The sequence below is a fragment of the Trachurus japonicus genome, chromosome 7 (genome assembly GCF_045865225.1).
Source record: "Trachurus japonicus isolate A0001 chromosome 7, Traja_1.0".
Lineage (NCBI taxonomy): Eukaryota > Metazoa > Chordata > Actinopteri > Carangiformes > Carangidae > Trachurus > Trachurus japonicus.
The window spans coordinates 9,160,918-9,187,565 of record NC_140913.1 but is presented as its reverse complement, the minus strand read 5'-3'; the positions used below and the strand labels follow the sequence as shown (position 1 = coordinate 9,187,565).

The 26,648-nt window shown below is 41.5% G+C and overlaps 1 protein-coding gene across 2 annotated transcripts in view; it reads right to left on the bottom strand.

Moving 5' to 3' along the window:
• Window positions 1-1,544: 1,544 nt before the first annotated feature.
• The window catches only part of lamb2 (laminin, beta 2 (laminin S)), a 50,549-nt gene continuing 25,445 nt past the window's right edge, over window positions 1,545-26,648 (bottom strand). Inside the window, exons 6-36 of one of the 2 annotated variants that reach the window (XM_085781109.1) lie at window positions 26,389-26,577; window positions 25,583-25,646; window positions 22,259-22,461; window positions 22,025-22,145; window positions 21,530-21,718; window positions 21,259-21,438; window positions 20,408-20,520; window positions 19,085-19,164; window positions 17,724-17,859; window positions 17,466-17,624; window positions 16,160-16,287; window positions 15,938-16,070; window positions 14,579-14,771; window positions 14,166-14,309; window positions 13,374-13,605; window positions 12,575-12,744; window positions 11,539-11,574; window positions 9,765-9,989; window positions 9,454-9,671; window positions 9,268-9,364; window positions 8,152-8,333; window positions 7,647-7,837; window positions 7,380-7,564; window positions 7,033-7,274; window positions 6,605-6,808; window positions 5,923-6,067; window positions 5,609-5,816; window positions 5,387-5,528; window positions 3,926-4,102; window positions 3,657-3,816; window positions 2,264-3,083 (exon numbers count right to left, since the gene is read on the bottom strand). In XM_085781109.1, coding sequence (XP_085637235.1) covers window positions 2,947-3,083; window positions 3,657-3,816; window positions 3,926-4,102; window positions 5,387-5,528; window positions 5,609-5,816; window positions 5,923-6,067; window positions 6,605-6,808; window positions 7,033-7,274; window positions 7,380-7,564; window positions 7,647-7,837; window positions 8,152-8,333; window positions 9,268-9,364; window positions 9,454-9,671; window positions 9,765-9,989; window positions 11,539-11,574; window positions 12,575-12,744; window positions 13,374-13,605; window positions 14,166-14,309; window positions 14,579-14,771; window positions 15,938-16,070; window positions 16,160-16,287; window positions 17,466-17,624; window positions 17,724-17,859; window positions 19,085-19,164; window positions 20,408-20,520; window positions 21,259-21,438; window positions 21,530-21,718; window positions 22,025-22,145; window positions 22,259-22,461; window positions 25,583-25,646; window positions 26,389-26,577 — 4,983 coding nt within the window. In that variant the 3' untranslated portion in view covers window positions 2,264-2,946. Of the gene's footprint in view, window positions 3,084-3,656; window positions 3,817-3,925; window positions 4,103-5,386; window positions 5,529-5,608; window positions 5,817-5,922; window positions 6,068-6,604; window positions 6,809-7,032; window positions 7,275-7,379; window positions 7,565-7,646; window positions 7,838-8,151; window positions 8,334-9,267; window positions 9,365-9,453; window positions 9,672-9,764; window positions 9,990-11,538; window positions 11,575-12,574; window positions 12,745-13,373; window positions 13,606-14,165; window positions 14,310-14,578; window positions 14,772-15,937; window positions 16,071-16,159; window positions 16,288-17,465; window positions 17,625-17,723; window positions 17,860-19,084; window positions 19,165-20,407; window positions 20,521-21,258; window positions 21,439-21,529; window positions 21,719-22,024; window positions 22,146-22,258; window positions 22,462-25,582; window positions 25,647-26,388; window positions 26,578-26,648 lie in introns of both variants that reach the window. The other variant, XM_085781110.1, reaches the window with a different exon arrangement.

Below are 26,648 nucleotides of genomic sequence, written 5' to 3'. Positions count from 1 at the left end.
ATCCACTACTTCCTGGCTTGCGCATTCACGTGACCAGCCCCCTCCCCCTCCCTCCCTCCTCCCTCCTGAACACACGCACACTACAAATTATCATTTCATAGCACATAAAACTAACCTGAACCCAACGATTGAGTTTGGAATCATCACGTAAGATGTGTTATTATATACAATCTTGTGCATATGTGAGGCAGGAAACATAAATATTTCAGTTTAAAAACTCAAGGCTCCAGACTGCCACTAATAGAGGACTTTGCCCCTTAAATTGTGTGCAACCAACAACATTTGCAGCTTTTTTTTTTTTTTTTTTTTTACAGTGGTGAAATGTGGAAGGGACAACTCAAAGAATATGGAATCTGTCAGGTGGCAGCAATGTGTGTGAGGATCATGAATGAAAAGGACATTTGCTTTGCAAGTCGATTTATGGTGTGCATCCATAAATTTTCTGCTTGCACTCCTAAAATTTCAAGTTAAGGACCACTGCTCCTAATGCAAAAAGTTAGTCTGGAGCCCTGTCTTATCTTTAAAAAAAGAAGTGGGTGACCACAGATGGCAGTTTCAACCGATTTTCAAATTATAATCCTCCAAACGCACACATCAGAACATTTGGCCAGAGAAGCTACATGACACCTGTAACAATTTCACAGTGGCAATACACTATATCTCACAGAAGCTCACTAAATCCATAATTTCAGAGGAAAAAACAAAAATGGAGGGCGATCGCAACAGTCGTAATTTATGATTCCAGGTAGAGGAGCCTGAAATCAGCCCTAAAATCATCCAGTGTATCGCCAGCCTAAATTAAAACTTGGGGCACGCATGTGTAGTAATGCCAGTTGGTTTTTAGAGCTCTGACTAGGGGGGAGGCCTGGTTCAACTGAGGAACATCCCAGATCCGCCACAGACAACATTCAGTGGTGCTTGTAAGTCAGTTCTTTATATGGGTCTATATCCTCATATAATTCTCTGAGGTGGGGGCATCAAGGCCTCTTCTACTTTTAGACAGTGGCCTTGTCCCATATGTCATCCTGTGCCCTGTGTAATTCCTTAACTAACATGATGCTGACAGTGATGATACAATGTGGTAGAGCATGCACGGCTGACTGATCACTCAAAAATATATACATAGGCTATATATTTATATGACTTCATATTCATTTATGCTTGTGTAGCATTTACCACACTACTTAAATTTGTGATTGAAAAGAAGTCCATTATTTGCAGGAGTAGTTGTTAGTGAATCTGCAGAGAAGAGAAACCAGAGGGATGAAAACGCAATGTAAAGCAACTATCTGATCTACGTATCTGATGTCTGAATCTTTGGGTAACAGACAGCTGCAGAGATGGAGACTCTGCCAGAGGGCACACCAAGGTCTTATGACAGTGCACCATGGCACAAAAATAGAAATGGGACATCTTATAGACCTGCTGGGGGGACACATACACATTCAGGCCACAAGACAGCAATGTCAGAAAACAGGAGCGCATCAAGCATGGAGAATTTTCACGTGATCATAATGTGTGATGCTCAAACAAGAGAGATGTCAAGTCGTTTAAGCTTTATTCACAAAACTGTACACTGTAAAACTTTACACATGCCTCTTTTGATTTTTTTTGGAAGTTATCAAAATCAATCACATGGCTGCTTGGTGATGGGTAGGCTGGGGGAAGTACATGTACAAAGTTAGTTTTTTTTTTTGGTTTATGTTTCAGTAAAACACACATTGTCATGCAAACACTACATGAGTAAATGTCCAAGATACTGGGACAGTATAAGGCACAATTAAACACTGTACATACTGTAAAATACTATGTCATGTCAGTGAGGCAACAAGTAGCTTGTAAATATTCCATCACAGTATATTTCATCATCAAAACACTCAGTCTGTGCATCGTGGGTTTGGCATAATAGTTCATCTTGGTTGTGCTGGTAGGCTGATTGTTTACCTCTGTCCTCCTGCTAAGACAAAGATCTCCATCTGGCTCCATCACAGGGGTTTATCCTGCATCATGACCAGAGGTGGTTTGTAGCCAGGTTTATACTGTACCTCTTGTCTTAGCACATCACATGAATTGGCTTTATCAAACCAAATTTGTTTCCCTGTTTTTTTAAGCATACGTGAAAAAAGAAATCACTCCTAGCACCACAGTCTGTGTAATTTCCTTCTGAAAATCCAAAATGTTGAATCCAAATGATCCACATAACTCTTTTCATCTCTTAATCCTTCATGTAAAGCCATGTTGTTAAAGCTACGCAAGGTCTATGCTCCAGTGTCTATACACTTATATTTGGCTTATTTGAAAATATAACAAATTAAACATATTTTACTGTTTTTTTAAATACCAAAACTCATTTTGAACACATCTTCACTCTGATGTTATGATCTCATGCACCAAAAGGTTGTTGTGTTTTCTACTTTTCTCTAGTGCAATTTAAATGAAGTCCTCTTATGAGCACAGCTCACAATACTTCCAGTAGTAACAGAGTTCATAGAATAAAAAATAATAATGACCTGCTGATTATACAGTTGTCACTCCAAGTAATGATAAAAAAACAAGTAACAAACATTTAACCTACAGCTTGTTTGCAAAATCACTCTTTTTTCCCAAATGTGTATATTGCTGACTTTTTCCATAATTTCATTTTTAATTTTCATAATGCAAATTCGTAGATACTTTTCCAGATTATTTCAAAAATAAAATATAATGTGCACATATTCAAATTTAAATAAAATATGTGATAGTCATTGGTATGTTTATACATTGCACTATGTTAGCAATGATTTATTACTAGTTACAAGACAATTTGGACAAAAAATATGTAAATTCACCTGCTGTGTGATAAAATAATGACCCCAGCCTTCTTTTTTCCCCTCAGAGTCTGTATCAGAAGAAAATGGCAGAATAACATGATGATGGACCCGTTTCCATTCGACATTTGGAGGTGATTTACTGGCACGTGTTGTAGATCTGGATCTGTTTGTTGATGTCATGGAGGATGGCTTTCATTTTGCCCTCCAGGCCGTCCAGCTGACGAGCTTTTCCCTCCAACCTCCTCTGGTTCTCCTCATAGTTTTTTTCCAGCTCTGTCAGGACAGGGGATTTCAGGAGTGGTTACACAGACGGGCATTACTTTGTGCTGCTGGTTATCTTATATTGTGTGTGCTGCACTATGTTACACTGTATCCAAGGTAGCAAAGCAGCTATATAAAGTCCATGACAAGGGAAAAGATCAGCCAGGACCTGTATCCCACATGTGAACGTATCCACCAGATCAGCCAATAATACTTCCCCATTGTGTCCGTGTGATAAATGAGTTACAGCTGATTTAGAATTGACCAGGTGTGAACAGAGTGGACTGTTTCTGTCCATTTACTTGTTTCCAAAGTGTTTAATGATTTTGCATCAGCCAGGACAATAACTTTCTTACAGTATTGTTTTGATTGGCATTTATCTATTGTATTTTTTATTATCTTATCTATATTATTCTTTCACTCTTATCATTCTATTCTTTGCATGCATCAGCTTGCCAGTAACCTGTAAGGCTCCCTACACTATACTATGTGAAAGGTGTGATATAAATAAAGTTTGAATGAGTGACTAAATTGAAATTTATCTAAATTTCATCTAAACAGTTTCATGCATGTTGACTTCAGTACCTGCTAGTCTCTGCAGTTTGTTCTGGGCGTCTCTCAGTAGTTCCTTTGCTTCGTCTCTGAGGCTCTCAGCCCTCTTCTTTGCGTCCTGCACAGCTTTGGCCTTGGTATCAACCCGCTGCTGCACCTCGTGGTATTTATCTGTCAGCTGGCCATCCAGAATCTGGGCATCAAGACAGGAGGAAGGCATTTCTATGAGAGCTGTATACACTTTTCAAGAGGCAGAGTGCACACACACATATGCACGCACGCACACACACACACACACACACCTGCTTGGCTTCGTTTGCCTTGTCTCGTGCCATGGTGGCGGTCTCTTCAGCTCTGGCTGCTGCCATACTGTTGTTGGCACGTTTGGTCTTCAGGGCATTGACCTCCTGTCCCAGTGTCCCCAGTCGGTTCATGGCATCGTTCAGGTCCTTCTCACTGTCAAATGTCTCTGACTCAATCTACAGAGAGAAAACACAAGCAACGTGAATACATGATTTCTAATCCCTCGGGAAAAACATCATGAAAAATCTGTGTTTGTGTCAGTGTTCTGAATGCACAGTATTTTAGAGGCATTTCTTTCACACTGTAGCCTGTCACACACTGTTTCAGTATAATCCTGGGTCATTATTATTTGAGCCATTTTTCTTGTGACAAAAAACTTCATCTAGTAAATTATGATTCCATCCTGTAGCCTGTACTTTAAATCTACATTAAATGAGTTTTTGCCCCTTTGGGGACTGTGGTGAAAAGCTTGAAGCATGGTGAACTTGTTAGTTATTTATGCATTCAACAATATTAGCCACTATATTAACTCTGCTTTGACAAGAAAACACCAGGGAAGGGACCAGGGTCGGTACATGATCATATAAAACTGATAATTAGTTTGTTTTTTAAATTGAGTAAGGAAAATGTTCTGCAAGAGTAATTCAAATTTAAGTCCAAGCCAACAGTCTGATCACCTGGCCCACTTCCAGAAAGTCAGCAAAACAAAATGCAAATGAGTGTGTTTTAATTAATGTGGATATTAGGGGGAGAACTTAGGTGTCAAGATTAACAGTCTGGAGCCAGTTTTCTACTTGAGTTTCATAACACATTTGCAGAAGCACAACGAGATTAATTCAAATTCAGTCAAATTTCAGCAGTGCAGTTTCTTCTTTAATGTAACTAATTTGATAATTGTGTCTCTGCTGGACACTGATGTTTTCACCTACTGCCACATGTTTTATGTCTCTTCAGTGGACACTTGTGTGCAGCCTGAATTATGCAACTGTATGCAAAAGTATGGATCTACTTGCCAAATCTGATTCATAACACTTCGTCGTGGGGTGTAAACATTTGTTGCGTATTTAGGTGGGTCCTCTTAGGAAAACTAAGACTGCACCAGTTTGATCTTATTTCAAGCACAAGCATAGTAGAGTAACATTACTATAGTTGTTTCTAGACATATACATAGCACATATGGTGATGCTTTTACAGCTACTGTAGTTTCTTAGTTGCTGGAGTGTAAGGGTCTGTTTAGAATAAAGATACAATCATAGCTTCCATGGTTGCACTGATATTTAATTTGCAATAATAATGAATATTTGTATTTGCCTGATTTACACTGTGACCAGTAGATGTGGCTCAGTTTAAATGAAGCATTCAGAAATGAGTCCTTTCTCTAACCACTTTCCTGAACTGGTTCATGAAGCTTCATGTCTTCATCACTGGTTCTTTGTACTGTGGGGTAATAAAGCTGTTACCTGAGCCAGTCGGGCCTCAGTCATGTCAATGTCGGCTTTGGCTTTTGCTATGGCCTTCTCTGCTGACGTCTGGGCCGTCTTTGCATCCACCAAAGCCTGTTTGACCGTCTCTGCCGTGGTCTTCACCCCCTCTGAATGATGCCTGAACAACAACACAGCCACAGTGAAGCAGGTGACTTCAGAATATATTTACAATACTGACTCTGACTCCGCCTTATCTACCTGGCCCTCTTGGCATCTAGCAGCAGTTGCTCGGCCTTGCGCACGTCGTCCTTCGTCTGCTCCAGGATGGCGTCCACATTTGAAAGGCTGCGGACCCGTTCTTTGATCTCATCAGCCAGATGCCTGATCTGCAGCGGCGAGGCTGGGATGGAAAGCTCCAGGACACGGTTCGCCACGGCCTCAATGCTGTCTGGATCTGCTCCCTCCTCTGAGAGAAAGATGAACATGAGAAATGTCAGCGTCAATTGTGAGACAATTTAATACATCTATATGTTGATAAAAGGCTGAAGAAATGGAATGAATTAAAGACTCACGAGTGAGGAACTCTCTGATCTGTTTGATGAGGTCTCTCAGGTCATTGTTGGAGCGCTCCACTTTGTTTTTGGTGGCTGTGGCTTTGTCCAGAGCTGCCTGGGCTTTCCCTTTGGCCTCCTCTGCTTTAGTCTTGGCCTCTGCCACCTGAACGACAGGAAGACATGCTGATAGAGGACACAGGGGGCTGACAGACACAACTCATTCACCACAGCTGCTATGCTTACTTCTCTTAACCTTCAGCTATTTTCTCTGAAATGAAGATTTTGTCCCTTTTTGTATTGGGTTAGGGTTATTGGGGTATTGTTTTGTTGGTGATGGTTGTTTGTTTGTCATGAATGTTTGTAAATCTGTTGAAATATGTCATATATTCTTTGAAAAAAAGGTCTGAGATTGACTGTGTAGCGACATTGGCACAAAATTAAAGTGTAATATGACAGATGTGAATCATTGGAAAACTACAGTGAGAATTCCACTCTGTCACAAATATCAAATAAAAAAACACTTGAAAATGAAAAGAATAAGTAAAGATTTACCTTAATTTGAAACTAAGGAAGAATACAGAATGTGAAATGTAAAAAATACATGTATTTGTTACAGCCTAACAAGTGCGATGCTATGTATCTGGGGGTAACAGCCAAAGACCAACAGGATGTAACCAGTACCTGTCAGTGTTGTACACACCTTGGTAAAGAGTCCCTCCACTTCTCCCATAGCTTTGCTCAGCTCCTTCTCTGCGTGTTTGGCTCTCTCCAGTGCATTGTCAGCCACCGCCACGGCGCCGTTACAGTTCAGGCCTCCACAGTGACGGTTCCCCTCATCGTCACGGCAACCCGCACCCCCACATGGGCTTTCCCCACATGGAGCGTCACCAGGGGCACCACACACCTGCCGGGACAGGTACAGTACACATGAGCTAATATTTGTATGGATGTTGTCATCATTAATACGTGTATGTGTGGGACTTGATTCAAAAAACAGCCTTCTCAATTATAAATCAGTTACTTTTTATTTAGTAAGTGAATGAAGTATCTTGGTCCTCGTCTAGGCTGTTTTTATCATATTCTTTTGGAGCAAACAGCTGCTCCAAAGATGAAAGAATGAGATCAAACCTTCTCATTGATCTTCTTCATGTCCAGGCCCTGTGTCCTGGAGTTGAGGTCTGTCAGCGCTCGCTTGTTAGCTGCGTTCTTACGGTTGAAGTCGTCCTTCTTGGCGGCGATGAGGCGCTCGGTGCGGCGGCGGGTGTCTGCGGACTGACTGACCGTGCTGGGCTTGGTGGTGGTTGACTGGTTGGCGCGGCGCTCAGCATCCAGAGACTTGTTGTAGGAGCTACGGATGCTGTCGTACGCACCTGGACGACGAGGGGGGAGAGGACGTTATCAGCTGCCGTGTCTGAGGATGGATTCATTGATTTAATGAAAGGAACTTATGGATGATTAGTGGAAACGTCTCTCACCCAGGAAGTTGGAGTTTTTGAGGACGTCCAGCTGGTGGTGCAGCTGCTCTGAGGTGAGGTTTAGCTCTCTAGCCTCTCTCTCCAGTGCACTCAGCTCCTTGCTCGCCTCAGAGTTGCTGTCCTGTACGATGGTCAGGTCTCCCTCCAGACGGTTCAGGGTGTCAGTGGTATCACTGATCTGAGCTCTGTGGGAAGAGAGAGGCAGTCATTGGTTTATCTAAAAAAACAAAAAACATTTGAACTGCAGAGGAATATAACAGCTCATACCTAAGATCTTCAATAAGCTCCATCAGTGTAGCGACGGCTGCAGCAGTGGCGTTGCGTGCGTTGACAATCCCCCGAGCTTGTGCCAGTTTCTCCTCCAGGTCTCTGAAGGCCTTTTCATAGGCGCCAGTGAGCCCAGTGGTCTGAATCTCATGGGCACGCTCTGCCAGAGTCTTGGTGCGCACTGCCAGGTCCTGGAAACAAGACAACATTGTGAAGAGTCAGATTCTGGTCAAACAATTCAATATTTCACACGTTTTGCTGACTCTGATAAAGAATAAGAAAATTCAAAGAGTATTTGATTATATATAATAATATTACAACATGTTCTATTAACACTGGCCTAAATTTAAATGTTTATAAATAAGATATTACATATTTGTCTTGTTATTTCCACTTGTATTCATTCTTTTCTTTCATATACAGTATATTGTCCTATTCTTTAACAGATTTATTTGTGGCACTGCTATGACTCCGTAAGGATTACATCCCCTCTCTTTAACTGCACCTGTACAATGCGATCCCAGTCCCCAAAGCACTGGTGACAGGGCTGACAGTTGGGGAACTGGCCAGAGAAGCCTCTGGCACACTGATCACAGCGAACACCGGACACCCCCTGCTGGCAAACACAGTGGCCCGTCACACGGTTGCACTGAGACGTCTCAATGCCACGCCAGTCACAGTCACAGGCTGCAGGGCACAAAAACAGAGGGAGGGAGCACACAGTCAGTGTAGAAATAAAGAGCTTGTTTATAATGTTCTGTGTATAAAGCAAAATATGTGCATTTTATTCATTGTTAGACCATTGTGAAGCCACAGATTTCAATGTGCGGTTGTTTTATTATTCTGAGCAAAGCTTTTTCTGAAAAATGAAAGAAAATAAAAAAAAAAAATGTAAGGAGCATGTGGAGCATTAATATGTACATAAATCCTCTGCAAATTATTTGAATGACATCTGGTTACTTCTCCATCTAACTGACACACAAAAACATCCAAGAGTTATCGTTTTGTTATTAAGCATACTGGTTTCCCTCGGCTTTCACTTTTGGCAAAATGAGGCTTTTTACCCATAATGCTTTTGGACTGTTCAGAGATACAGTAAGCTGTGTGCAATCTCTCTCATCTCTCTGCCTGAGCTGCTAAAGCATGTCACATTTGCATTGACTTCTGTGACCTGTTATAAACCCTAATAAAACCCTTAATAAAATAAACACATCAACTTGCATATGTGTCAGTATCCATGTTACAAATGTTATATTTGAGTAAATATTGCTCATTGTGGACACAAATAATTAATCGATCCATGTTGAAAAATTGGGATTTTACGATGAAAATATGCAGACTCAAAGAAAAAGCCACCTTTTATGTCCTATCACTGTGACCATATTGTAAAACATAAATCAATCTCAGGCCCAGCAGAATAGTTAGATTTCCAATTTCGTGAATCTCTTTAATAATTTCTATCCAGTTGTCCAGTTTATGTGTTTGTTTTTTTTGGTGCTGCTGCTGTGAATATTTTCAAAAGGTATTTGTTATTCCCTGTGATTTTCCTCTGATAGATCAAATGTATTTGAGTATCTGAATATCTACCACCCCTCCCCATCATTTCCTTCAGATGTCTAACCTCTGCACTGTGTCCTGGGGTCTCCCCAGTAGTTCTCCTGACAGTCTGTGCAGGTCTTCCCTCCGAAGCCATCACGACATTGACACTGACCGGTAAACTGAGAGACAGAAAGTGAAAGACAATCACATCAGTTCTGTTTGTGCAAATACGTCGGATTTGAATATATCCACAATAAGTGCTCCATACCTCATTACATGATGAGGTGACAGAGTTGTTGGGGTCACAGCCGCAGGTTTCACAGCCATTCCCACTGGCCATGTTCCAGTGGTTGGGGGCGCAGTGGTCACATGTCAGACCTATTACGTTTGGTAAACATTGGCACTGGCCTGTGTTGCGCTGGCACACACAGTCCTCACGCTCCATACACTGACTGCGTTCAGTTCCCAGAAAGTTACATGTGCACTCTGATGAAAAAAACATGACATCATCATTATGCTGTTTTTTAAAAAGATGCTTTATCTTTTTGTTTAACGTTTCAAAATGAACTTGTTACTCACTCCTGCAGTTTCGACGGGAGGCGTCCCCGAAGTAGCCACTCTTGCAGATGCCACAGTTGGGGCCTTCAGTGTTGTAGAGGCACTTCCTGCACTCACCGGTCAGCCTGTCGCATGAATCCATGTCTGACATGTCTATGTTGTTGTTGCACTGGCAGGGCTGGCAGCGCCCTCCTGGCTGGGAGGGGTTGCCGTAATATCCCGGGGCGCATTCATCACATCGAGCACCTAAAAAAGCAGAGAAGAGTGTCAAAGGTATACCTCAGTATGTCTAATTTTACCTTAGACATTCAATATTTGCAATAAGAATATGTGAAGTGTACAAAACAGCAGGAAGCAGGAAATGTGAATTCACAGCAGAAGAACCAACAGATTCAAAAACAATGAAGACCCTCCTAATACAACTGGATTCCCAGAAAAGGACTAAAATGTTTTTAATGGACATGTCCATTGGAGAAAACATGTTTGTCCAAGACTTGGCTTAACCCATCTCTAAAAAGCATGGATATTATTGCATTAATACAATATACTGCTAAAATGAGTTTTGTTACTTATCATCAACCACTCTATCACACATTATTATACTACTGTGTATGGTTACACAACAGCCAGTTACATTAGTCAGCAGTCATTTGGACATGAAGAAACTCCTTAGAGACCAATGTGACCATTACAGACACTTCCTGTCTATGTAATATTATCCCACACTCTTTGTGTATTTTGTATGGCACAGTACTGCCACTATACATAATATATACAATAAAAAATACATACAAGAGTCTCATTGAATCATTGAGGTCCTCACATTGATGGCCTGTCAGTAACCATACTTTTTCAAGTAGAAAAAAATCCTCCTTCAACATTTCAGGGAGTCAGGTTTAGAATGAAAAAAAATCCTCAAGATGCAACAAAAATACTAGTAACATTAAAACCATTATCCATTCACTCAAAGTCAACTAAAATCTGACCATATAAGTCAAATCAACTCAGTCCTGATCAGTTCAAATCAGGTAATTTTTTTTTTTTTGGACCTTGAGAGGAAAGCAAGTATCCCTGTATTAATTAAATAGTTCTTTTACTTCATGGTCTTACAACAGCAAATGTGTCTCGTCTCAGTCGCTGAACCAGTACAGCTCCACAGCTCCTCTAGTATTAGTGTATTCATTGTTCCAAAGTGCAAAACTACAACCTCTGGTGAGTAACAATACATAGAAAAACATACTTTCATAGGCTCCCATTGTGTTTAATCTGAGTAGTCAGACTGGATAAAGAGGTGACATCAGCATGCCTGTCATGACTGTGGATATATCAGTACTACTATCATCTTTCCTCTATGAACTGACCTCCATACTACACCGACAGATAAAGACCAAAAGTTGAACCTTCTCCAAACACCTGAGACAGAACTTGACCCAGACTGAGAATAAGCCAACACCAATATATAGCTTTTTTATTTTGAAGGGCAAATATGAGAAACACTTTTTTACACAGCGAAACAATAATTAATCTGGGTCAGGTCCTTGAATTGGGAATTTTTTTTACAGACCTGGTTCACATCAGAGAGACACTTATTTTGAAAGTGTTTGACATTATTCTGTGAGCCAGGTCTCACACATGGGCAGGAGTGCACTGTGGCACAGCACCACTGATGGGAGGGGTGCTGAAGCCATGCATAGGCAGGATTGGTAAAGTGGAGGGTTGGTGGAAAATGGAGAGGGAGGGGGCGGAGGAGGAGGGGGCGGAGGGGAAGGGGCTGAGGTCAACCATAATTACTCACGCTTAAAAATGGTCACCCCGGAGCGTTTAACAATGCCTGTGTCAGTAATACAGGGGAGGGAGGAAATAAGACAGGTTACCAGAGCCTGCTCAGAAAAATCAGTCTTACCTCATTTGAGCTGCATCCTCTGTAAGATCAGAGTTTAACTAATAATATTTCTCTAACTAACTTAGTTGACTAAAGCTCAGCCACTGTGGACTTTGTTCAAGTGGCCTGGATATTCACGGTCGCCTGAGGAGCTGACCACATCATCACTGACCACCTCCTGGCCTTCCCTTTGACCAGCAGCTTCCATGTGGGAAGTAGACATGAGTGGCGTCATGCACGGTGACTGCACTGTGACCTAAATTTAGTACTTTGAACTAAATGCTAATGTCAACACATGACACTGCCCACAATAACAACAACAACTTGGTGTTGTTATGCAGATATTATTATGTAGTATCTTAACTTAGCATGTAGCCTGCTAAAACTTGGTAATTAAAATCAAACGCAAAGTACAGCTGAGGCTCAACTTAGTCTGAGGTGTAGTCTTAATTAGCTCAGAGCAAAGTACAATATGCTTACTAACTAATTATTAGCGTGCTGATATTAAGCAGGTACTGCCATGTCTACTATCTCAACTTTGCATGTTGGCATGCAGACATATGCTAATTAACAACAGTCTTTGTGGTTAATATCAATCACTAAGGTTATTTACACTGTCATATCAGATCTCAAACACCAGTGAGCTAGTTACAGTATAAGATAAACAGAAATGGGTGAAGTAACACTAGTTTTTCTTTCCTAAATACAAGGTTTTCAATATAAAAGTAAGTTCAATAAGGTTTTGTATTAAATATTTGAAACACTTAAACATTGAAACAAAGTGTATCATCAAAAGAAGCACTGTGAAGCCCTGTCTGTTCAGGTGTGGAGAATATCAGTCACCCCCTCATCTATGATAGATGAATCATTTACTGAGCATTGCTGGAACAAATGGGAAAGATGGAGAAGAATAAAGAAAGAGTAATGTTACTGTAATATTAAGGTTTACCTGTGTAGCCCTGGTTGCAGTTGCAAATAATTTGTCTGTTACGGTTGTCCTGGTAACAAGATGCAGCAAAATGACGTCCACTGTTGGGCCCGTCCGGACAGGGGCATGGACGACATTGACCACTGGGTGCTTTACCCAGAATTGGATTTCCATAGTAACCATTGGCACACCTACAGCAATGACAAAGTTGAGTTATCTTACGTGTTATTTTGTTCCTGGCAAAGAGGTTCACATGTATCTATGAACACGGTTAATAACTTAAAATACAACAAGTTACCATACAGTATGTGATCAGAGGTGCATTCACAGAGACCTTTAAAACTGCTGAGGACTGAGGATTTTCTTCCATCAGTAAAACAAACCTTTATCTGAGTTCATTTAAATTACTACAGTTCAGATAGGAGCCTAGTATCTGTTGAACATTTTTCAACAGGAAAAATATTTAAAGGATAAGTTAATTTTCTTAAAATTAGGAATCAATTTAAATATAGAACATTTTAAATTATTAAAGCTGTCAAATAATGTTAACAGGGTTCAGTAATTAGCAGCAGGCCATGGGTATAAATGTCAAAGACCCGAGAACAGAGTATTTACTGGTGTTTGAGTGAACTGGGGAACAGGATCAGCACAATAAAGGTAGTTTTTATCTTGTGTGATGCTGCAGTTCTATACGTGTCATGTGTATATTAACAGAGAACACGTACACGCATGAAGTAGCACATTAACCAAACCAATCCATCTCATGTGTAAACCTGAGCCTGTGTACTGTTGCGCCATCAGCCTGATACTGGATGGTCACCTGTCACACTTGTCTCCTCCAGTGTTTCCCCTGCAGTTGATGCAGGCTCCGCTCCTCTGGTCACACTGGTCTGCGTGTCCATTACACTGGCAGGGTCGGCAGCTGGGGAAGCCCCAGTGACCCGCCTGGCAACCGTCACAGCGCTGACCGAATGCTCCTGGACGACACTGGCACTGACCGGTGAACTTGTCACAGAGTCGAGTCACTGAGCCCTCCAAGCTGCAACCACAGGCTGGATAGACAGAGACACAAGGAAGAGGAGAGGATGATGGGACATGGAGTGAGGACAGGATAATGGCAGGACAGGAGTGAATCAAGGGGGAAAAGAGGAAAGAATGAATATAAAATAAATACTTGCATCATTATTTTACTACTTTTTTTACTTTTCACTGTGACTTTGCTGTTTTACACTGAAAGACAGTAGAGGGCACCAGAATCATAGATGCTAACTCATCAAAAGGCCTGCACATGGCTGAGGATGTAAACTCAGCTCTCTCATCAGACTGAGGTTACTTTGATTTGTAAAAAGAAGACAAAACAAACGTAAAAAGAAGACAAAATGAAAGAAAAACATGTCAGAATAAAGTGATCATAAATAGCTCAAAGAGTTCTTTATCAGCTTTGTACTGTCTGAACCTTAGCAAGGGACTCACTGAGCCTTTCCATGGAAAGATCAAACATAACATCAAATGGAAAAGAAAAACAAACTGTGTATTGTAAAAATATGGAAAATGTTATAACAGGTCTGGGTCTCAAGTTAAAGTGAGTTTTAAAACTACAATTTTTTTTTACCTATGCAGCCTGACGGTCCAAAGCCAAAAGTTCCCGGAGCACACTGGTCACAGCGTCGACCAATCACATTGGGCTTACACCGGCACTGACCCCCGCGGGCATCACACATGGAGCTGACGGAGCCCTGAGGGTCACAGTTACAAGCTGGAGGGAGACGGAGGAACACAGATATCAAGTCACTGAACACCAACATCTATAATCATCCTGCACATTGACACTGACAGAGAACTAAGAATCACCTTTACAAATACCTAAAGAAAACTATCAAATAACCAATTCCACAAAAAATATAATTATAATTAATAATGTTAACTTCATTAATCCTATACACCTCTAAGGGAGGTCAGATGGAGGGAAAGGATTGCTGTAAACAATATGAACATCATTCAAAAGTGTTTTGTCCTTTCACTCACGCAGAGCTCCGTCATTTATGATGGCTGACATGCTGGTGATTAGCTTGGCACAGGTGTCACTCATCAGCGGGCGGGTCACACCCTTCGCCCCCTCGTGGCAGCGGTAGCGCTCATAGGCCTGCCTCCTGGTGTTTGAGGCTGGATCGCCTGCGTTGAACATCTCCATGGAAGAGTGGCGTGGCATCAAAGCGATCTGGAGGTGAACCACAGGCGTTTAGAGGACGGAGATGTTTGTGTCTGGAATTTAAAAACTACAGTTTTAAAAATGAATATAATTTGAGTGACTCTGAATTCTGGCGATATTTACAAATGAGACATTGTATTCTCTCAAACAAACATATTCAGCACAGTCTGACTGAAATCCAGGTAATTTCCCATAAGATTGGAGAGAAAAACAGAGGAGCTTCAAAATTCTTTGAACTTATTAGAAGTACACAAGTGCCAAAACTGGATGGTCTGAAAGCGTGTTGGGAGAAGGACCTGGCTCAAATGATTCCAGAAAATAATTGGAAAAAACTATATGCATCATGGCACTGTTACTCACGTGAAGCACAATCACAACTCATTTGTTATAAGATATTAAATAGATCTTACTGGACCCCTTCAAAACTGGCAAGACTGAAACTCGGAAACAGTGATTTGTGTTAGAGATGTAATGGAAGGGTCGGAACTCTGGTACATATGTTATATGAGTGTGACAAAACTAAAGACATGTGGAATGCAATAATTGTGTTCTTGAATAAGGTCCAGCAACTGAGCTAGGAATGGGCCCCACACCTCGTTAAATAAATCTTCCCTCCCAGCCACTCTATAGGTGACCCGCTCGTAGCTGGCCATTGAGCTTAAAACCTGTATCCACTCCTTAAAAGTGGACTGAGTGGGAGATTTCCAGTGGCGTAAAGTTATCCTGCACCCTGTTGTCATAGCTAGACGACACCAAAGTTTTTGTGTGGGGCCCATTCCTAGCTCAATTGCTGGATATGTAAGAATGTCGCCATCTCTCCATATTTTATTAGAGGCAGGTACAGGATTGGTATAATATGTAGACTTCCTAGGGTGTTTTGTTTTGTTTTGTTTTGTGGATCTATGTTTTGTGTTGTAGGTCTGGCCTGTTCTGTACATTATTGCTGGACTGAATTTATTTTTTTTTGCTATTTTTGTTGCTGTTTGTAAGAGAAAAAAAAAAAAGACTGGGCAGATAGATACTGATAAATGCATACAAGATGTGTATCTTATCCATGTAACTGCAATAAGGTAACAAGTATTTGTTTGCATTTGTCTGTCATAAACATCAATAAAAAAAAAACAATAAAAAAAAACTACAGTTTATTTATGAGTGAGAGGGGGGGGGGATCTCACTGAGTCCACAAGGAGGAAAGCGTTGGCCGCTCCGTTGAGGATACTGTTGGCATCCTGGTAGCGTGTGAACTCGAAGCGCAGGGTGTAGGTCACACCTCTCTCCAGACACACAGGCTGAGGGGGGACCATGAACCTGAGGCAACAACAATCAGCACACAGGTTATAATGAGTGATTATAGACAGTGGGCAGTGTGTTTGAGTGTGTGTGTTTGGGCCACAGACCTGGCTCCGGCCGGCAGGGAGACAATGAGTCTGTCATCATCTGGGATGGTGTTTCCACAGGGGCTGCTGGTCGGAATCAGTCCTGGACGGATTAGTGTAATCCGCACCTCCTCCCAGTCCCGTGGCATCTGGACAACATCAGTGTTATATGGTTAATGTAGAGCCAGAAGCTCGTGAAATATGAACATGAATAAGTGAAGAGAAAAAAATCAAAGTATGATTTAAAATAGGAAATTAATTAAGAATCCAGATGTAAAATACATGTAAGTAATGACTGATATGCATGAAGCTAAAACCTGCAAATCTCCCAGTTTATTCCTGTACATGAAAGGCTGCACATAGACGAGATTCATATACTGTATCACTATTTTATATCTGTCAGGTCTGAAGAACCAGGAGATTGTCAATTTAGCCTAATGACTAAAAGCAACAGGAGTAATCTAGTCAGGCTTTCTCCAAAGGCAACAGAATCTGACCACCAGCACCTCCACTTTACTAACTAACTATCAGTTACAGTTGTGTAACGTCCACAGGATCGTTCTTGAACATGTTCCCAACTACTTCATTAATTATTTTAATCGGGTTACAGAGGTCCATACGTACTCTACTAGGGGCAGTTTGACAGACTTTGTGCCCCCAAGAGAAATACAGAAATGTATCATGTTTTATAACAAAGTGTCAAATAAAATCAATCAGTCAATCAATCACCATGTTACATCTGGAGAAATGACAGGGTGAAAAGTTGTGGTTTTACAAAGGATTATGTTTGTGACTTTCTGTCATCTTGTTGTCACTGTGAGGTTGAGAGGCAACCTCCAACCACCTCCAGGAAAAAATGTGAGAGCGGTACTGATCTCATCTCTTCTAACTCTCAGCAGAATATTTTGCAAAATTACCAGCAGATGATATATGATAATGTGGTGTGGTGTTGTGTTGCTGTGTGTAAAGAGGAATGTGCAATAATGTGATATAGGCCATTGCTGCTGTAGCAAGTGGTCAGATAGGGCATTGTGCAATTATTATTTCATCTACTGTATATGTTCACGTAGGGCATTGTGCAATAATTCTTTGTGTAGTAATTTCTGGGCATCTGTGGGTGGGCGTGCGTGGAGCTTTGTGGAGCTTTGTGGAGGTGATATGGTGGTGTGTTGTGTTGAGCAGGTGTTGTTTGTAGTCTTAGATGGTGATTGTTTATGTCTGTATGTATTTGTGGCGCCTGGAGTCTCTGGTCTGTCCAAAATGAATTTCTCCCAAGGGAGACAATAAAGACTCATCTCATCGATAATAAATGTACAAAAACACAGACCTGCGCCTCGTAGCGAATAAGCAAGTCATATTCCATGGAGTAGGGGATGTCACTGATTTGGAACTCCAGAGTGCCACCCTCAGGTACGCGGGCGAACCCAAAACCCGTCCAGGAGGCCTGGCGACCGGGCTGGTGCTCCCTGGTCTCCAGCATGCAGCCCTGAGTGTACAAGGATGTTTATTTAATTATGCTTCAATGCTAAACCACAGAGCTGCACCAATACCAGTGTGTGTTGAAAGGAGCACAAGGGTGTCTCACCTGTCCCATTTTGGCAAACTCTGCTTCATAAAGGAAGTGATCCAGAGCCATGAAGAAATATCCAGACTCCACCTGTGTACACTGGCGTCCCGTCATGTGACTGCGGCAGCGACACTGACCGCTCTCCATGGAGCAGCTGCAGAGAAGACACATTCATTTTGTTATCTCATTGCCACAGTTTATATTGCATGGCTTAGCTGCCAATGATGGATGCTTCACCTTTAATATAAATAATGACAGTTTCAGTTTTACAGGTATCTGCTGGGTCTCAGATTGAAGATGTATTTTCCAAAACATGAACTAAACTCATCACTTCCTCATAACACCACAAAATCTACAGCCATGCTACTACTATGCTCCCCAAGTTCATTTCAGTTTAGCATGTTAGCATGCTAACATTACAGTAAAACATTTTACTATAGCAGAGACAAAGAGCAGCAGAAGCTGATGGAGCTATCTTTAACTTTTCAGGTATTTTGTAGATTTCGACCACATGATGGCACTAGATGAGAAGTTAAAACCAAATCATAGGAGAAGAGAAGAGAAGAGAAGAGAAGAGAAGAGAAGAGAAGAGAAGAGAAGAGAAGAGAAGAGAAGAGAAGAGAAGAGAAGAGAAGAGAAAGTAATGTATTTAGTGTCAATGCACAGCTGTACTACAGTATACATACATAAAAACAACAGGCAGCAGAATCATATGAACAACACATTTAACACACATAGTGAAGTATAATAACTGGTATGGATGTGTTAACAATATCATTATTTATTATGTACCACTAACCCAAATACACACAGACAGACTGTTTATGAAATGGAGGAGAATGTCCATGTATGAATCTAATTTCATGAAATGAAAATATCCTACAGTGTCAAAGTGGGAGGAGTTAATTTGCCTAATGTCCCCCCAGGACCTTGTAGAAAAAGATCCATTCATTCCTACAACAGACAGTTATGTGTGATTCACATAATCATTTGATTGACGATCAAAGACGAACTGCTTTAGAACTTTCTTTTTATTTTTTTTTACTGAGAAAGATGACATAATGTGAATGACATTTTTTTTTTGGTGTTGTTTAAAACTGGATTGACTGACAGATCTTCTGTGCTGTTTCTATTTCCATAATGTGACTGGATTATTGTATGAAGTTTGAATTTGATGTGAACAAATTTATCAGGGGCTGTAACCAAACACTGCTCCCAGGGCAACAAGGTTGGCGCACAAAGCTGCAGCTGCTGCTTTGGTGACGGTAATCAGTTTTTTTTTATGTTGTGTGTTAAAGTGAAAACCCTCTGTGTAATTCCATTTGTAACAGCCTCAGACTTGATGTATGACTCAGGACTGAAGCTACAGCTCCACTCACTGATTGTCCAGCGCTCCTCCGATGTCACACTCGCAGCCTCTGCAGCCGTTCAGGTCGTGGCTCAGCGCCCAGTGCTCCGGCTGGAAACACAGGAGGACGGACAGAGGACGGGGTGATTGACAGACAGAGACAGGAGGACAGACAGTTAGCTCCAGACAGACATGATGCACTCGCCCCGCTCCATGCTATTACGGACTGATATGAGGGGAACTTCCCCAGCAGTTTGACTGTCATGACTATGTGTGAGTCATACATATTGTATCCAGTGCTCTAATCCTGTAAATCAACATTCATGGCTTCAGGGCACATCATTACTGCCACGCTGAAAACTGGATTTTACTAGAGTCAGCATTTCACTTTTCATCTTGACTGTGTTTTGGCTGATGTGTTTGCACTTCTCTATTAGTGTTATATTCATATTCATGCATTGTATTTGCATCAGTCCAGTTCAATTCTGTGGACAGGACCTCATCATCCATCCATCTGCAGTGATACTGCTGTTTGTTTGTTTTTCTCACTAGTTTGTTAAGAGTTGACAGCTGTCTGGAAAACTACCATATGAAACCTTATAAAGACATTAAATGTTATTGGTTTTATGCTGTGAATCTGCATTTAACTGGCAATATTACTGTGTTGTGTGTTTTCTCTTCACAATATTATTTCCACTGTTGATATTATTGGTTCTAAAATGAGGTTTCACACGGGCGATAGGATCCGCTTTCGGACGGTGTCCAGGCCCTGACCATTTTAGGGCCTGCTGTAACCCACACCGACCGGACAAGCCTCAAATCCCTGGGCTAAATTTAGACACAGAGCCCAGGAAGGAGCTCACATTCCTGCCTACACTATTCCTGGCTGAGTAGGTTTGGGACAAGAGGATGAATTATAGCAGGAAGCTTCACCACCTCACTTCCTGAGTGGTGGGCAGAGAGGGTGAGAGATAAACAGGGGAAAGAAACAGAGTGTGAAGTGTAAAGGAGATGAGCAGCACCAACAAATCAAGAGTCACTGCTTAGGTTAATTTTGAATTATATCAAAAACAGGATGATAACAAAGGGGGTAAAAAAAAAAGAGAGATGAACAGACCAAATGAAGTAAACTCTCACTCAGTCAGAAGGTCAGCAAGAAAAGATTAGCAAGGGAAACGGAAAATATAAGTGAGGGTGTCTTGTTCACTGTCACATTACCACCAACAGGGTTCATAGTCAGGGACAGAGGGAGAATAAGAGACTGACAGACAGGCAGAAAATTTGATGAAAGAAAGTGTGAGATTTTCCATTTAAGTCAGAAAATAAAAGTCAGTGTCGTTTGGTGATGTCTCACCAGACACTGGTCACAGCTGCGACCGGTGACCAGGCGCTTGCAGAAGCAGTCTCCACTGACTGGGTCGCACTGGGAGCTGCCAGAGACTGTTCCTCTGTGGTCGCACCAGCAAGCTGCAGAGCAGAGGGAAACACTGGTGACACCTCAACAAAATGTAATATTTTAGTTCACATTTTTGTTTGAATAATCTACTAAAAGCTCTCTAAACTGGCCTCTTTCTGTTCAGTATTATCATGGACTCGCAGTAATTGAGTTTATGGCAAGTTTTTTGCAGACATTTTCCTACCCTGTGTTTTTCATATAAACAAGCACAATCTGTACTGTCCTGTTTGTGGCAGCTGTTGGGGTCACATGCAGCCTGAGAGAGGGACTGAAGATACAGCTCAGGCCTGAAAAGATGTAAGTTAGGATAGCTGCAAGCTGATTGTGAATTTGTTCAAACATTTTTTTATATAATAGACACTTAAATCAGCTGATTTGAGTCTTCGCATTAGGCATCTCATTATTGTTTTGTGTTTCCCTTTTTTCCACACAACACTGTCGGTGAAAAGAAAGTGTAATAATTCATTGAGGGCTTTTTGACCTTTTTGTAGTTTAGTTTCTAGTTTATTCATTTTATTTAATCTGTATTGACATTTTTTTAAGTGTTTACTGCAGTGCTGCACTGAGGCTATATTGAATAATAAAAGTTATGTATTGTTAAAATGTTCTGCCTCCGCTACATATTTGAGGAATATCGACTATTTGACTGGTTATTGACATTTTTTTTTACTAATATTGGAATTGGCAATATTGTCCTAATAACATTAAAACTGGGTCTTTATAATATTTCTATGTCTGTGTGTACTCACGCTGGCAGCCCTGAGGGTTTTCAGCGCTCAGGCCAAAGAAGCCGCTTTTACACTTGTCACAACGCGGCCCCTCAACATTGGCCTTGCAGCGACATTGACCGGCCACCATGCTGAGGGAGGGGTCGGTGTGGCTGTCGCACATCCCCCCGTTCTGAGAACCATCTGGGTCACAGTCACAAGCTACGGGACAGACAGAGAGTAGGAAAGTTTTAATGGATAAGTTTATGAATCATAGCCACTGTTGTCACTGGATCACTTACTACTCACTCACCTATGCAGACTCGTGGGTCCCTTATATCTTTGACTGGGTCTTTGTAGTAGAACGGTTTGCACATCTCACAGTTGCGTCCCATGGTGTTGTGCTGACAGTCGTCACACACGCCTCCACTGTTGTTACCCATGGCCAAATACACCGCCATGTCAAAGTGGCACTGGCTCGAATGGCTGTTACAGTTACACTCTAGAAAACAGATCAAAAACATTAGTCTCAGCTGACGCTGTGTGATTGTTTTTTTCCCCTCACTTTCTCCAAGTGTTTACTGTCCACAGGTGCATGGGTCAGCAGCTGAGGTTATATTTTTAGAGGTGTAAACAGCCCAAAGTGTCAGCCACTGTCATAGCTACATTAGCCTGTTGACAAAAAGTCAGTGAAACAGCAGCATAATTAATATGTGATGTCATTTTTCATTAACATGAACTAACTTTATACATATTGATGTTTTTGCACAGCACTCAAGACCCTGTGTGCTTCCTTTACTGGACTCACTCTTGCAGGCATGACTGTTGCGTCCCTCAGCTGGTCTCCAGGGCAGGTCATTGTAGAAGTCATCACACTGCTCACAGTTCAAACCCTTGGTGTTGTGGTTACACACACACCTGCCGTGAACCTTAAAACAGAGACGAGGGGGAGGGAGAGTTATGGCTGTATCTGTATGGGAAGTGAAAGCTTGCGGGAGGAAAACTGGGCTAATTAATTAATCAATAATATTTCAACACTGACCATCCCTTCTATATCATCCTTGATGCCATCGATGGGGGCGCACTCTGAGGCGTGGCCGTAGCAAAAGCAGTTTCCACGAACGACCAGCTCGTACATTGCGTAGTAGTACTTCTCCTTTATTTCTGCCCTTGGGTCCAGCAGGTTGTCTCCCAGCGTGTGGAGCTTGGTGAAGTTCACTCTCAGGTTGGTGATCTTCAGCTGGTCTGATGGGACGAGGACATGGAGTTTAATTTCAGTTGGCTGTTACTGTATGACACAAGCTGATGTGAAACCTCACACACCAAATCACACTTAAGCACCTTTGCCCCAGAGAGAGAGAAAGTCAGGGCCAGCGGAGCGTGGCATAGCTCTGTGGCAAGGCATTATGGGAAAACAACAGTTAATGATCCTGGATGGTCGGAGGATTAGTTCCTCACTCTGAGTGCTTGAGGCACCTTAAGGTCACAACAAGAGAAAGGAGATGTAGTTTTAAAGGAGCAGTTTAAATCTAAATGTTGTGTTTACTGTAAATATTTTCACCTTTTCATTCATGTGTCATATTTTGTTTTGTTGAATTAAATAGAAATATCTAATGATCATGTGTTTAGGAGCTGACATCCAGACAGCTCTCACATCTGACTGAACTAAACACTTTCCTATATGTAAAACTCAATTTACTCTTTGAAAAGACAACATGGGAGAAACAATGCCATTTGTAATTTTCATGAAAATTTCCAGAGGATGGAAAATCTGAAAATGATGGACAGTAATGGGTGAGTTCAATGCGGTGTTGAACTGGTGCCTCCCACACAAAGATAACTTGGATGGAACAGTCACTGCTGTTAGAGTCCAGCTGTTCACCAGGAGCTCTCAACACACACACGCACACACACACACACACACACACACACATACACACACACACACACACACACATAGGGAACACATACAGACATAGCTTTTGTCCCCAGTTGGATAATCTACTTCCTGAAATTTGTCCCCAAAAATGATCTGTGACACACACACACACACACACAAACACACCCACACATGCACAAACTGTGTAACTATATGTAAGTATTCCTTATTAATACAGTTTACACATATATCTCCCTTCTTTGTGACATAAAATCACTCAGACTGCTCTGCTTCCTGAGGGTCCACTCTCACCGGACAACAGGAGAGGAAACACACTTGAACTGCAAAAAAGTTAACCTATGGGTACAACAAAAGTTACCTGAACCTGAACCTGAAATGCCAGTGCCGGTAGGCACAGAGTGAATAATACTGCTGACTTCAAGAAGACTTGTGTTCATAGTGGAAAACAAGTCTACCCTTTGGATTAGTAAATGAGGCAGAAAAATGCACTGTAATTTTAGCATAAATCAGTATTGCCATCATTATCAGCACGATGATTATAGTGATTATAATGAGCATTCATAATCAGCTTTCCAAACTGTTCTTTTCCACAAAAAACAAGAAATGTCTCGGCTGTGCCCTGCATTTAATAACACTCAGGCTCCTTGTTCTCTGGTCATTCCTCACTGCCTGTGGAGTTGTAGCAGCAGCAGCATTACAAATGGATGAAATGGTTCATGGGGGGATTTAGTTTCCTCCAAACTCTGGACCTCTACCTCTACCCCGCTGACTTTATCTGCAGTAATAAAATCCCTCTCTGACAGACAAGAGCTAATCCAGCTCCACAACACAGTGTCTGTTTCTGCTCCTGTCCTAACAGCAGACTGGAGAACAGCCCTACAGATCAGTTAGCGGTGACTGCAGCAGCCAAACAGCAGCTTTCAGCGGGCCAAGATCTGAAACTGAGACTGACATATATTACTACGCTGTGTAACTGAACTTACAGAGAGATGAGAAACAGGTAGCTGGTTGCACACCGTCTCTTTGTTTGATTGTCATGAACAGAGACGCTAAAAACAAGAGTCTACGAGGCTGTAGTGCTTCAAGCCTGCTAATGTTGTGCAGGTATTTAATATTCACCATGTAAGCTTCATAAATCATGAAAAAAAAAAAATTACAATTTGATCACAAGACTGAGCACCTGCACAACAAAACTAATACTAATAACAGGGAGCTAACGTGTTCATGACAATACACAAGTTTATTATCGTAATTTTTCACATGCAGGCTGTAGCTGATCTGTGGTTACTTTTATCAAATTTAAAATGCTACCAAGTTTTAAAAAATGTTGAGGGTAAGTTAGAAATCAGTTTGAGCACAGAGGAAGTCAGTTAGAAACTCTTTTTTTTGTTCTACACTGATGCTTAACTCTGAGGCTGAGTATTATCTCCAAAACATGGCAAAGGTTAGAGGCTAGGGTTGGGGTTGGGGGTTACAGTCTGCATATCTATGAGGCAGAGTATGTATTGAGAGGAAGTTGACCTGGAGGATTAAACTCAGGGCAAATTGTAACCTATTCTCAGTCAAGTGATGTAGGGGAAAAAAGCTACAAAAGCACAACTCCATCAGGTTGGTGATTCATTGTCTTGACAACAGAAGAGAGCAAATAGAGATAGTTCAGCTGTGAGGAGTCAGAGGTCGACTCGTGGGCCAGTTACATTCAGATATCTGACAAGAGAACGAGTCAACCTCTGCTGCTGCATTGGAAACCCAGCTCGGGTTTCTGGGAAAAACTCTCATGTCCTGCCAGTCTAAACACGAGGACCAGGACATTGAGGCTGTGTGGGAGAGAAACAGCTGCTTTTCACATCCCTCCATGCCTTCCACACAGCAGGGCCATGTTTCACACCCCAGAGAGACAGGCTGTTGCAGTCTCTGTAATGTGTCACAGCTGGATAACAAGAGCTAACTGTGCTTGCTGGAGTTTGATTTAAGGTGACAAGTGTGAATATAACTCACAAAGGAACAGGTCAGAATTGTCTTCAGAGCAAAGTTTGAATAGGTTTTGATATTTGTGTAAGATTTCCTCCTCTGTAGCATTTTCATTTCATTTTTCCACTGCAATTATGATGTATTTCATGATAAAAGCTTATTTCAAATGGGGTTTATGTCATCATTTAAATGAAGGAAACCTCTAGCTACACGGCTGTACCAACACTTAGACTGTATGTTTTCTGACATTATGTAATACTATAAGAATGAATACAAATATATTTGTCATTTGTGTGTCCCTGCAAACATAGCTTGATTGTGTTACAAAAACAGTTCATATGAACAATTAATCTTGAAAGAGCAGTGGCCCATGGGGAACTCTCAACAATACACTCTAATGGTGAAACTTCCTCAGTCAGTCAGTCAGTCAGTCAGTCACAGACATTTGTGTTTCTTGCTGTGGTCCAACCAAAGATGTGTGTGAGTGTGACCTACTCTGGATGCTGGGGCTGTATGGATCCTCGATCCTGATGGCTGGATCCAACACTCTGTAGATGACCTAGGCCAGGGAATATATATTATGTATGCACATTATTATTATTTCAACAGAGACATGAAATATTGGTAACATGAAAAGAAGCAACTAATGGAGCGTGAGTCTAAATCACAAATAGTAATATTGACATTCTGGTTGTGGTTTTTCTTGCGCTGGGTTTAGTCAAGTGCTTGGGGACTTTGAATTTCCTGTAGGTGTGTCGAAGAATGGGCAGGTTTTTCTTGTCTCTGCTCTACTCTGCTCTTAAGTGAAAGAGCTAATTAACAAATACTTTAGTTGATTACTCAACAGGAAACCAGTGTGTTTGACATTATGTGACATTTAAGAGCCTGACTTGTAGATCATCATAATACTGAGGTACAGTATGTAGGACTACATATGAAGCTGGAGCCAGCAGTGTTTAGCATAAAAACTGAAAGCAGAGGGAAATTACTGACCTGGCTCTGGTAAAAAAAATCTTTCCACCTCAACTTTACATTTTACTAATCACCACAACATATCCATATTCAGTTGTGCACAAAAATACAGTGGAAGAGATTTAAAACTTTCAACACCACCAGACAAGCTGTGTACCTGCCCACAGTCTTTATATAAATAAGGAACAATTCCTTAAAGTTATATACAGCAAAAAAAAGATTAGAAGCAGAAATTAAGAACCTGACTTAAAAATATTTTACTATGAATGCAAACATGTTTACAGTTATTCACTGAAACTGAATATGTTGATGCGTAATCAATCACTCACCTCTCCCTCCGTTGATGGCTCGATATCCGAATAGCGTGACTCACAGATGACGTCGTTGATGTTACCCAACGGACCCTGGTGGATTCCGGGGAAGGCGGCAGCGCAGTCATGAGCAAAGTAGCGGTAAATCTGCCAGGTACGACCAAAATCTGCCGAGCGTTCAATCAACATGGCCGCTGGACGGAAAGTCTGCAACAGAGGTGCATCTTAGACAAACCTTCTCACATTTCCTGACAGTCTGAGAGACTTATTCTCTTCAG